The sequence below is a fragment of the Bombus vancouverensis genome, chromosome 6 (genome assembly GCF_051014615.1).
Source record: "Bombus vancouverensis nearcticus chromosome 6, iyBomVanc1_principal, whole genome shotgun sequence".
Lineage (NCBI taxonomy): Eukaryota > Metazoa > Arthropoda > Insecta > Hymenoptera > Apidae > Bombus > Bombus vancouverensis.
The window spans coordinates 17,518,229-17,532,329 of record NC_134916.1 but is presented as its reverse complement, the minus strand read 5'-3'; the positions used below and the strand labels follow the sequence as shown (position 1 = coordinate 17,532,329).

Here is a 14,101-nt window from a genome sequence, read left to right as displayed (position 1 = left end):
AAACCTTGTTGCACGATCATTTGTTAACTAATATTAATGAACCCTAGAACTGACGAAGGACATAGATTTTTATTGTACAAACAGCATCTATTATTTAAAAGGTTACAAATTAAATCACTAATATTATTAACACAGTGTTTGTTACAAAGTGATTCCGACTTTATATGATGTAGAAACTTATTTATAAAATTGTTATTCTTGTAGCCTTGGAAGACTAGTGATTTTTCCTATGAGTTAAAGCTATCGATTGATCAGGATCTATTAGCGATATTTGCTTCTTACTGATTTGTAAATAATGCAAACAATCTTTTATCTGAACGTAAAATCTCATTTTCTATTTCGAATAACAAAAATTTGCATATTCATAATTATTTACCCTTTCGATATATCGATCCTTTACCGTTATATCACCGTGATTCCAAGGGGCAAATTAAAATCGAGGATAATGGAACAGATAACCGAATTATGCAAGAGCACTTCTTCAAGAAAGAGCATATTCTTTTCCCTAAATGGAAATGTAGAACGATCGAGAAGAAAGAAAAATTTATGCACAATAAATTTATAGTAAATAGATATAAGGGAATAATGACTTTTCGTAGTATCTTGAAACCTAGGAGCTAAGAGGCTGATTGGATGGAAGCGTTGTTGCAAACGTTAATTACATCCCTTTCGTTCGCACCGTGAGCTGGTATACCGAATATAGACAGCGAGTGCACTGTCATGGCAAATGACAAGTGGCCGTATAATCAAGATGCTGGCAGAAAACAGGAATTAGTAGATATACTCCATTCACCGGGACAGGGATTTAGCTTGACGAGCTGCGATCAACTATTATCTCCGTATATTGGCGTTAATCGATCACTAGCACAATATGGTCCAAAGATCGTCAAATACCTTGCACCCTGTCTTTAGAAATTTCTATCATAGATACAGTGACAATGGTCGAGAGATTCGATTATCGTATGCTTTATTGAACTTTTTGAAAGAATATACTGCCACGATATCGTGTGCTTACTAACGCTAACGTTATGATTGATGAATGTACGTTAATATAATTAAGAGTTAAAGAGGAAAGGATAGGAAGAGAAATATTTATTAGTCTAATATTTTTTATTAATGGAATTGTATTTTATCAAAATAAAGATATTTTGGATTCGTGGATGGTTACGACAACAAGGATATATGTATTTGGATAATAAATATAAACATGGAACGTTACTAGATTATTTTACGATTATATGATATTTTGATAAAAATCTCGCTAAACGGATATTGCAAAATTTGGAGACTGTCTTCTTCCACGTCTTTCTTCTCTTATCTTCAACTGGCATCTCATATTTATTCAAGAAACTATCAATTTCACCTATAGGATCCTAATATATTATTTATTTTTTAGATTATTCATTTTAGTGTACTATATTAACATGTAATGTAATAAAGTAATGTAATAAATTTCGTTATACTCAGAAATCCAGCAATTATTATGCATTAAGAACTATATTCATGGACTGTAAAGAAGCGAAATTATAATTCTAATATTATTTTTTACAATATCAAAAGCGAGCTAGACTTGCCCTAGAAGTACACTAGCCTTTTTCATATTCAAAGTATCATTTTCATATTCAAAGTTTGTACGTAAACATTGATAATTGAGATGGTTGAAAAGGAACACAATGTAAAAACGTTCTAGAACGTAAGAAATTCATGTGCCATCGTCATAATTCATACGCATATGTATATTATATATACTCTTTGTCTCAGCTACTTAGCTGAAAGCACGTTATCTTTGGCTTACTCTATGAAAGGAGATAATAACGAATTGCAGAGACCTGCTCGCGAACTAAGACCATTCGCAAAACCAGATTCGCGGAATTCGATCGCCGAGATTTTATTTAAGTGGCCATTCATGCCGGTGAATGCCAGTAGAGTGGGCGAAGTGTGCCTGACCTGTTTTTCGAGTGGCAGGCGAGTCTAAATGGAACTTAGCGATTAATCGCTCTTGGAATGATGCGTGTCAAAATCATTTACAAACTGAATCCTCTGCTATCGAACAATTTTCAGTATACCAAACAAATAGTATTTTCTCTATTCGTTCTTTGTTCTCTTCAAAATTCTTTCACGCTATAAGAAATTTTATACAATTCTTCTGCGATATTTCTCTTACGATTCTTTCCTCTTACATTTTGTTAAATGTTCAAAAAACTAACATTTGACATTTACTTAAGACTCATGTAAAAATACAAACAGCTTTCGCGTTGAGAAATGTCAAGCAATTTCTCAAAACCATCATCGTATAATTCTTTTCTCCTTTTCTTACTAGCCAAGTAAGTTTCCTCGTTTTTCTCCGAAGTCTATGCGATTTCACCGCTCTCATCCAACAAGGAAAATGTAACTAATAAACATTAAACTTCACGTGGCTTTTAGCTTGGGAATGTCGTTTATGGTAAAGAACTTTATTCGTCTGAAATTATACAGAAGAAACATAAAATGGTTCATACATGAACCTTGCGAACGTTAAACCGACCAATTCCACATTTTGTGCATTTTTCGGATGTATTAATGTTGAATGTTTTAGAAAGAAATAATTTACTTCCATTAGATCATTTATCAAAAAGTACATGACATAAAATTTCATTATCGCGAGAATAACGCATAAAAATGGTCGAAAGCCAACGATATTATACGTGTTACACATTGTCAAAGATAGAACAAAATAATGATTTTAAAATGAAAGTGGTTTGACATAGTTAATTATTAACTTTGTAACAAGCTTAAAATCTACAATATGAGATGGAACAATAACTAGAAGATAAAAGACGCTAAGTAAAGTTTCCTTGGAATAAATAGGAAAAATTTCCATCATTTAAAAACGGAATAGTTTAACACAGTACTATTAATACTTCGATGTTTCCGAGTTCCGCAAAATTGTAGGATCTAAATAACAGAGAAAAGACACTGACAAAAATTTCGTTAGAATAAATAATTTTGACCAAGGTTTAAACAACCAGTTGGATACTCTGTGGATGCAATAAAAGGTTTAACTCCCTTTGAAGGAGAGCATCAAAAAGGCATGTGCATCGATTTCACGAGACAGCAGGTCTCTGTGAAATACGTCTTTTTTCCGTGTCGCCTTGCACCGCTAATCGGAGCAATGATTATAGGCAATTTTCACTGGTTGAAGACCGGTTCCGGTATAAAAAGCGACAGGTATTTGCGTACGTAATTCTACGCTCGAACAAGGCTCAATCGAAAAGAAAACATATATTACGAATTAATGTAAAACGATAATACAAGTCGATTTTCGAAATTACTACGTATCATACGGTGGTCCGTTTAATTAATCGATCAAAGCAGAATCTACGTTAATATAGTCGGAAATGAAATTTTATTCAAGCGAGACATAAAATTAGAATTCCGAAAATTCAGTGAGACCATTATTCCAACTCGTAATTAAATATTTCAAAGCGACCTTTCACTTCTCTTTACTTTCTTATATTTCAAGTGCCTCTTTTCCAATCTTTCTTTTCTATTTGATCCAAACGCCATCGAGTGACTGCCATTTCCAACCAGAAATTTCAAAACGGTAATTCCACGATATTACGACACTTGCTTTTCACAATGTTTTCAATGCTCGTCGCTGTTCCAATAGCTCGTCGACAAAAGAAAGAAAGTTATTTAACCAGCTATCAAATAAATCTCAAGTTGTCCAAAGTATCTGCTCTTCTCGACCTTTCGCAACAGAAAAAATGCGGAAATCGATGACAGATTTTCCTTTTAGCTTCTGTTCCCGTGCACAAGTTTCAGAACGAGAATTCCACGATATCGCAATGTTTATCTTTCGAAACGTTTTCGATATTTGTCGATGTTTCAACAACTTGTCCGCGAAGGGAAGTTATTTAATCAGCTTACAAATAAATCCCAGGCTACCCAGAGAGCATCTGCTACCGTCGAATAAATTCTCCCCCTCGACCGAGGGAGAACACATGCTATTCTTTGCTCGCGTGTATTATCCGCGCGCTGCTGCTTCGTGCCAGCACAAAGATAGGATCGAGTCGATACGAGCAGGTAATAAGGCGATCTCTTTGTAATCGACCCCGCCTATCGTGTACCCGACTGCGCAGACTTTTCAAAGGGTATCTCTGCATATCGATGTTAATCTGCATCTTTAAACCATTATCGGGGAAAAGTAACATGGAGTAAAATAGTCTACCGGTAAACATATACGAGATTTTCCTGAATCTATTAAGGGACAATATCGTGTTCATCCAACATATTTGCAATATTTTGTCGGCACTATTAAGTCGATTCACCTTTTCTGTTCTTCTCTGTTTCTTCTTCTTCTTTTCTTTTTTTGTTGTGATTATGGAGATTATAGAAAATCCTGAGAATTTACTTGTGACGTTTATTTCGATATAAATGTGACCTATTATGCCTGATATTATATCCTTTTCAACGTTATTTGGTTTTTACTGAGATTTTCTTTTTCATGAGAATTGGGGAAATTGAAACGTTTTCTTAGCGTTACGATATACCTTTCGCTTAAATCGCTAAAATTTGTTGGAATCTTTGACTACATGAAGCTAGCGGGCTTTCTTATCTTGTCAATCTCGATCATAAAAATGAATAAAAAATAATGTTCAGATAGTTGACAATTTTATTAGAGTATCACAATCATTTTAAATCTATCACGGAATAATCTCAATTTTGCCAATATGAGAACATGATCATAGAAACGGTTTAAATAAGAAGGAAAAAATTTTCTAAGATTAGCCAAATGGCCATGCAATTTTACAAAGTGTTTATCCCCTAACAAAGTTCAGATGTAAACGCTGAATAAATTTCTATTGTTTCTTACACGTCAAAAGATACATCCTACTAGAATGCATAAAATTGAATACCAATGCATACGAAGCTACGAATTTCTTGAATCACCGCGTAGAAATATTTCAAAGAACAAGATACCAATGTTTGTCTTGGAATATCTAATCGTCTCGGATGCTAATCGCGAGAAAGAGTTCAGAATACATATAACGTGTGCATTAAGATTATTGAAATAACCTGGTCCCTACCCCTTCTACGCGAAGACGGAATGTCGCGCGGATAAGGAAATGAATTATCGAGCGTAAAATGGTGACACCGAGATAAGTATTCGAGATCAGAAGACGCTAATGGGAATAGTATTCCCCGGAATATGATTCGTATCTAAGGAACGTGAAGAAGAGTATCAGGGGCTTGATAAATCCTCGAAAAAATGTAATCATCAACTTGGTGAAATGCGTATTATGTAATGGCCAAGGTCAATCTGTCTTCTATCAGAAAGTAAATGGAATGTGTACTTTATCTGAATAAATATATCTGTGATGATGAAAACTGGCTGAAGCTTTTGGATATATTTTCGTTTAATATATGACTTTGCCAACAGATCACTTTATTGAAAAAATATAGAAGTTTTATTGAAATGCCGTATTTCATTTAGTTTTATTTATATGTCGAATAAATTCATTCGTTGAACGATGATTATAATTTGTTAGCAATTTTGAAGCATTCAGAATATATCTGGCACAATTGTCGCTAATTTCAAATAGCTACCAGCAGAAAAGTCTGCTCCAGATCCAAACAACTCTACGCCTAAAGCACGATCTGCTGAGCAAAGCCTTATCGACGAACCCAACTAGCAGACTTCAGACAAAGGAATCCTTTCCTTTCATCTTCTCTTCTACAAGTACCCAAACTACTATTGCCTCTATCTAGACTCCTCGTGCATTCCAATCAAATTCCTAGGACTTCTCTAATCCTTCAAAAATATCTCTACATACTCCTCGACCTATTTTCTACAGCGTCATTCCTATTATAATAATCGCCATAATTTTCAGAAAAATTACTCTGCTCCCTGCCTTCCGCCAAAACTTAGCCGACTGAAAACACAGAAAATATCATATTAAACTAGAAAATCTCTTATCGTACACACTTTGACCCGCCCGATTAAATGTTCCATCCCGAAAGCGTTCGTCCGAATCTAAAATCGTATTATTACACGAACAACGTTTTCACCTGGTTGATTTTCGTTTAAGACGCGAATTATGAAACTTAAGGAGTACCGTGTTGGTTTAACGATTTCGTAAAAACATTGTTTTATAAGCAGAATTAATTGTTGCTGTTGACACGTGACTTCGAAATGGTCGAGAAAGATCGAGAATCTAATTTTATTCCAATCAAAAATATTGAGAATTCGGCTTGTTCCGATACTTCAAAATACATAAGTAACGCCAATTTGAAAATTATTCGAATTTGAAATATCCGAAGATTAAAAATCTGAATCGAAATGTAAAAGTACCGAATTTAGAGGTTCGAGCTTGATTCCTGCATCAAATTTAAAGATTCGATTCCAGAAATGTTCGCAGATCGCCGTAGCCTAAAGCCGTGTCCCCATTTTCCGTTATTACAAGTTAAATAGAAACTTCTCGGGAGAAACTTGACTTATTAATTATTAGTAAATCCCCCGTTACTTTTCTGGCAACTCGCACCAGAGCTTCTCCTTTAAAAAAAAAAAAAAAAAAAAAAAACAAGGTACAAGTTCTTTATCACGAAGTAACGAAGCGTTAGAACGAAGCTTTGCGACGGCGGAACTATGCTAATTAGTCGGTACAATTTAATGAATATTCAACTTACCCGAGGGTGGAGAGAAAGCCGGATACGTTGCCTTCGGCGTATAGGCTGACGATGTCGCCCAGATGAAGGAAACTCGCAGAGCCGAGGATCTCGCCCATCTTGAAGCTGTTGTGTTCGGAGTCTCTCGCTCTTTCTTTCTCTCTCGCTGCCCCAAAGTCGTAGAAATTCAACCTCTTAGCCGAGCGAATTATTCATGGCTACACCTACGGGGGTAAAAACGATCTTTACTGTTCGTCGATGACAAACGGAGCACCGGATGCTTCACGAGAGTGTTTCTTTATTCAAGATGGAATAAAGGGTTCAAGATTTACGAGAATCGGAACGTAGTAAACTGTGGATTTTCGTGCATTTATGGGAAATTTATGGATGCGAAAAATCAGAGAACGCGCGTAATATGCGAAAATATATGTACTAACTATGCAAAATATGAAAAACACCTGATATGATATAAATGAAAGAAAATCCGTGCCTAAGTATTAATTAGGTATATTCTAGCAGATACGTTCTTCCGGTTGCGTTTATAAAAATATAAATTTGCATAAATATCCACAGTCTACTTATAAATGGAACAACAGAACCTGTTCTCGAAATTTCATATTTTCATTTCCTTTTTGTTGAAAGCTTTATAGTACTTTTGAATTATGAACGGATGTTTATTATAAAATTGGTGTAGACATTCATAGGAGAGTTTTTTGCATTTGGACATATGTAGAATCATAAATGTCTGATTGTTGATCGTTTTCAATGGATATGTACCATTCGCAGCTGGGATCTTAGCTAACGGAAGGGAATACAGGTCTGATTCGTTTAACAGGACCACCTTCTGTGACATAATATGAAAAATACGACGTGCGATAGAATATTTTACAGTTCATAGGTCAGAGAAACGGATAACTTTCCATCCATGTATAATATATTAATTCTGCGATTCGATTGCATTCAAATTTCATGTCTCATAGAAAATTTAAATCTAAATCCATAAATCGTAATTGTAATCGTAATTGAAGCTCGCTGAGACACTTAACACAAGTGATATATTACTTGATAATGGAATTATGATGATAATTATATTGTCCGAAATGATCGACAGTTCTACAAAAGAATTGCTAAATTCAAGCTAACGAGCTTCAGATATTTTGTATTTGTCATTATTATACCAACAATATGCAGCTAGTTTTCATAAAATTAACGTACGTCGATTTTTATTCCGCCGACTCACCGTGGAATTAGCTAAGCAAAGATGGTACGTTTTTAAAACTGCCATAAGAATGTCATTTGAAGAATCGGTATATTTGGTGCAATTGTTAAATCCAAGCCAATTATTACGAGCTTTCGTAAACCTGAAGGCAACGAATCGATTTATACATCTAATATTTCCAGGGTAAACATGTTATTACGAGCGAACCGAAAGCGATGGAAACAATTCTTGAACGATATAAGTCGCTTATTTACCGTCAAATTGTTTATCGATCCATCGTAAAACGATTTATAAACAGGATGAAAACCGGAATAATATCCGGATAAACTGAATGAATCGTATTTCCCAATCGAGTAAACGAGACGGATTACACGTGCCTCGTTAACTCTGCGATTCATATATTTCTAATTGTTATTATACTCTGGGACCAGAGTCAGGCAATTTCAACTGAAATTTTTGCATCCCCCTGGAGACTTCCGGTCGCTTTCAACGTGTTACGCGATCCTTGTGAAATAGGTCAGGTTAAACTTGATTTCACGATGGAAATTGCTACCTTTCTCCTGTCCAACTGAATCCACCACGAAAACGAAACGAAGGAAATTGGTCTACCCTGTATTTCCTATCCTTGGAATGAGCTTGCTCTCTAAACTTCCACTTTGACAAATGAAAAATGAAGGTTTGAAATAATTATTTCTTATTAAGAAGAATTCGATTAGGTTTTGATTATTTATCAATTATTATTGGGAGTTGTTTTGTAGTTAAAGAATGTTATTAAAAGGTTTGATTGGAAATTCAACAGTCCAAACAGCTAATTTTGTACATTATAAAATACGATATATATGTTAAGTTGAAAGATCGAGAAAGTAACTTTAAAATTAATTCGGATTATCTTACAAAATATATCTAATTTTTATAATAGAGAAGCCTAACCTCTAGAATATGCAATAATAATATTTCCTAATAATATGTTAGAATAAAATCGTGAAATGTAATAAAATTTTTTTATAAGGCCCTTTGTTTCCGGGAAAAGTAAATCTGAAAATTTATCATACGTATGTACTAAGCCGATCCTACATTAGCCATGTTCCAACTCTATTTTCTTGAAAACGAAGCCTTAAACGGAAAAATTTTGTTCTACATTTCCCACTTATTTTCATACGTAGAACGACCTTCTGTCGATTATCTAGTTTTGCTCAGCCTTAAATTAGCCACGTTCAAGTGCACTTGATAAATTTTCAAACTCTATTTTTTCAAAAACCGATAATGAAAAAATTTTATACCACGTTTTTTTCTTATTTTCCTAGAAGGAATTACGCCGTACTTGCTTTTCATGTTATTCGGCCCAATCCTATATATATATATATATATTATTTATATTATATTTATATTTATTTATATATATATAAATTCATAAAAAGTAACTCTTTCAATCCTAACGAAACGTTTCTAGTCGAACTGAACCAAATTGTTCGATAATAAATAATTCTTCTATGTTGCTTAATGTCAAAGCTCATTCGAAAATCCGTTCCACTGTTAGCTTCTCGTCTCATAACGCGAGTTGGCAAACATTTCTGCTACATCTGACTTTCGACGATCGTTCGATCATGTTGAACTGTGTACCTCGTTAAATCTTCGCGCCAGCTACACAAACCTTTCCACCATATTTTCCACCGCAAGAACATTATCATCGATTTCTTCTGCAAAACTGAACCCATATCTAGCTGTTTACACGTAAGCCTAAGGTTGAAGGTCAGTTTATTTCTAGATATAACCACGACATTCTTCCTTCGCCTCGAAGACATCTTGATTACGGATATCTCTTCGTTCGTCTTGCCAACGAATTTAAAAGAAACAAAGGAAAGCTCTTCGCTTGTCAATTAATTCTTAAAAGAATTTGTTGCTGCACGGAACGAAACTTTGCTCGGTTCGAAGCATCAACTGACTCTCGGTTAGATGTTTTCCGTGATTGCAATTGTTTCGAGAAGATCTATTGGTAAATCTCTCTTAATCTAGACAATTTTTAAATCCCTTTATCGATAGATTAGGAAAGTTAAAATGGAGATAGCAAATTCACTGCTACTCGAACGTGATAATTCTTTTCCTGAAAGTGCAGACCTTTCACATTAAAGATACTGCTATCTTGGTTTAAGTAATAATTAAACTACGCACATTTATACAAATTCATATCGTTCTAAATATATTCGAAATAAATGAAACTTAGATAGAAAATTGTCGTGCGTATTAAATATCACAAACAGCGCTATAACTTGAATATTTCATATATTTTTGTATATCATGTGTATCCTGTAGATTTCTGCGTAAACATCCGCAATCAACTAATAGTGTTTGTTTGAAACATTATTTCCCATTTCTTATCTATCTAAATCACATTGTTAAAACGCATAAAAATTAAAGCGCAGCTGTTAGTAGTACACATATTACCGAGCAACTAAGTTTCAGGTAATTAATTACCATTCAAAAACCTGGACAAAGGGAAGCAGAACGTTAAATTCTTATCCAAGCGAATTTATATAACGTTTGTCGTAATAATAGTACACAATGCAACATAACTTTTAACCATTAAACTGCAGTTACAGTGTAGCAGTAAACAGATAAAAAAAAGTAGGTTAAACAGAAAAGCAACTTGTAAGTTTATTTTACGTGCCATTTTGCCGAACATTTAGACTTTAGAAGATCGGTAAATTTCTTGGTTGAATGTTATCACTGTATCTTAACGTGGGTGTCCTTACGACGATTCAGCATGGATTACGGCCTTTGATCCCCCTTATAACGCTTTAATTTTAAGCTTTTTAAGCGCGAAACCCTAACAGTTTCGTTTGTCTTGGCCTTATCGTGGGAGTAAAAAATCAATTTTTTCTTTTTCCACAAAATATATATCCAATCGATCGACGCGTCAATCGTACACAATGATCGTTTAGCGTTTATTGTGCAGCAGGTTTCTATAGCTGGGCAGTATCAGCCGCAATTTGTAGCTCTATTGTTGAGCAATTAAATCATTCGAATCACCAGCGTGACTACTTTGCCGCGCAGAGAAACGCACCGTAGGGTATTACGATTTGATTTTGTATCGATTTGTTATTATACGAGCAGCGTTTTCACCAAGCTATTTGACTTTTGTTTGAAATCCGGACCATGGAATAAAGAGCAACGTGTTATGTTCACGATTTCATGGAAAGATTATTTTATAAACAGAATTTTAAGTTGTCTTTTTCATTTTTCAAAATTTATTTTCAATTTTAATTCGAATTTTATTTGTTAACAATTAGAAAGCTCCGCTTTCCTCTACCTTTTTTTTAGTGAAAATCCCAATCGCGATTTAACAGTTCGACAATTTATATTTCTGACATTTTCACGATGATTTGAAATTAAGATTAACTGGTTTAACTTCAAAGTTTGGAAACTTCAATTTCTCTCGCCCTATTTTCTTTTATCTCCAAGACACGATCCGCTCGCGTAATTTGTCTACCAATTGCTTTGGAGAGCATATTACAATTTCCTCGATCATTGTTACCGTATAGACTACTCGTCTGCGTTTAAACTATTCTGTGATACCAATGTATATATGCAACTATCCTATGTGAGCTACTTTCTCCATCCAAGACTCTATATCTATGTCAAACTTCCTTGTAATACATAGTGAAATGTGTTACTTCATTCAACAACATTCTATTCTTGGTGTTCATTCATAGAAAAACCCACGAGACCAGCGCGAACGCACGATGAGTCACGGAGGTAAATTCAATTTTTATCTGGGATAATCAACGTCACGTTTAAACGCTCATCAATAAAAAGATGAAAATTTCATTTAATTTATCCTTAATTAAAGCGTATATATTAATCGATATCCACCATTTCGAATCAGATGCTCCTATTATAAATTTCGCAACAAAGCAAAGCGACGATGGCTTATATTTTTATTCGAAAAAATTAACGACTCATCGTTGAAAAATGCATCGTTGTAAAAAGTTCCAAGACTACAGTAAAATAATAGAATTCATAAACAAAAAAGATTAGAAAGACATATAGGAAATTTAGTTGGTCTTCTCAGTGTGGTATTTTTTAATAATTTGTCCGACACTTTCGACCAAAAAATTTAATTGGCTTGATTTTCTGTTACTTTTTTTTTCTTTTTATATATAATATGCATGAGTTCAATCGCATGACGTCTATACAATGGAGAAGTACTTGTAGTTGTAGTATATATGTAGTATGTAGTTGTATAGCAGTATATATGTTATATATATTCGAAAATACCCAATATAAGGTGGAAAAATAATAAAAAATAATCAACAGTTTGTAAAAACGGATACAATACCGATACACCAAGGAAGATAATCAAATTTTTCTTCATAAAAAATATAGCAGTTTTGCGGACAATGTAAAGTAAACATATCACTAAACGATATTTTTATTACTTCTTACCAAAGTTTGTAATTTTTATAGTAAATGACAACTTTTTATTTCACGCAACGAGCGTGCACGTCAAAAGCACCGAAATAAAGTTTTTGTTCAACTCGTATACTCGTCGAACGCAGTTAACAGATCAATCGAAGATATATAGTCTGTTTCGATACAACTGTACTTAATAGATGAAAAATCGCAGATGAATTGAGATATTTCAACATACCTTGAAAAATGAACAAACTTGAGATAATAGATCTCTAAAAACACAAAATTAAAAATTAATAAAGTCACAGGAATCTTAATTAGGTCGATGGTAAGTTTTGCAAGTGTAGATATCATACAGAGAAATAAAAAATCATACGAATTAATAGACCTTTGAGTAAAAGAATTATTATTGTTATATGAACTCTTTCCTGGTTGAGAGTTTAATACACGCAAATAATATATTCCATCGGTATAAATAGACGATATAAATATTAGATAGACAAATAAAAGTAGAACGCAATGAAGTCATAACTAGGCTGTAAATTTAATTAGAAGTACAGCAGGCCGTTTCAATTAGTGAAAATTCAACAAACTGTACAAGCCGCCGTTAAATTTATTACTATTATTAACATATCTCTGTAAAACCAGTCCCGTTTTCATTCATTTATATTACTATCTCTATAATGCAACTTTATATAACGAGAAACTTAAATAACACAACTTGTGCTTCATTTAAATGTCACGTCTTTTAATTATTCACGGTGAGTTTATGAACTTGATGTAACACGATTAAACAATTCGCAACGAGTATTACGTGAAAATGTGTTTAACAGTTAATCTCTGAAGAATACTTTGAACCTTTTTGTCAAGCCGATGCGAGAACAGCGTTAAACATACGCGCGTGAACGAACTAAGCCAAGAATACACAATACCAGTGATCAGAAATTAAAATCACACTACTCCAGCTCCCTCTGGATCTCCATTGAAACGATTCGCGAAAATAAATCGGCTCGAAAAAGTCAGAGTGAAAATAACCAGAATTCACCGAGCAGTCATTAAAACGAGCATTATTTCGTTAAGTTACCTACGCCGTTTGATATTCCAATAATCTCGAATTCGAAGGTATTTCTTTCGCGTTGTGCCGTACGTACGAAGAGAATGAGTATGAAGAGAAGAGAAACGTGATAATTATTTCCGTTCATCCTTTTATTCTAACGTCATTCTGTGACCAAAACGGATATTGTAATATAAAATAAGCTAAACTGTTAGATCTGTTAGGTCTAAAAATACAATTGACGAAGTACAAGTATAAGGGGAGACAACATATTTCAAATTACGAAGAGGCTGATGTTTAGCATCAAAACGAGATAAAGGTACAAACGCGGAGTTAATTAAAAACAATGGAAAATGTGACTTGTCCTATTCTTCCCTGCGATCTTTACATATTTTCTCTTTCTTTGTCCCTTTTTCCTCTGTTTATCAGAATTTAGCAGTGTTCTGAAATGAGAACGCTATTTTATATGGAAATGATCGGCTGACAAATTGTTCACGGGCCGTTAACGCGAACGTTTCGTCTGAAAAAATACAGTCCACGAATAATCGCTGGCTGTGCTCGAAATAATCGTAAAACACAGCGCGTTCAATGCTGTAAAACGGACGTTCTTAATTCACCGCAACGCTACAAGTTGAAAAAATTTCGTACGACGCATAGACGATAATCGAAGATGAATGGGATTAATGGAATTTTACAAACACCATCGATGAACCCTGTACTACGTACGATATTCAGAAACCGTCCTTACGTTTCTGCTTTCGTTTTTATTT

The 14,101-nt window shown here is 34.1% G+C and overlaps 1 protein-coding gene across 4 annotated transcripts in view; it reads right to left on the bottom strand.

Moving 5' to 3' along the window:
- The window catches only part of LOC117159743 (Inositol 1,4,5,-trisphosphate receptor), a 48,301-nt gene that overhangs the window by 27,390 nt on the left and 6,810 nt on the right, over nt 1–14,101 (bottom strand). For all 4 annotated transcript variants that reach the window (XM_076619457.1, XM_033339877.2, XM_033339876.2 and 1 more), the window contains exon 2: nt 6,670–6,872. In XM_076619457.1, coding sequence (XP_076475572.1) covers nt 6,670–6,767 — 98 coding nt within the window. In that variant the 5' untranslated portion in view covers nt 6,768–6,872. The remainder of the gene's footprint in view (nt 1–6,669; nt 6,873–14,101) is intronic.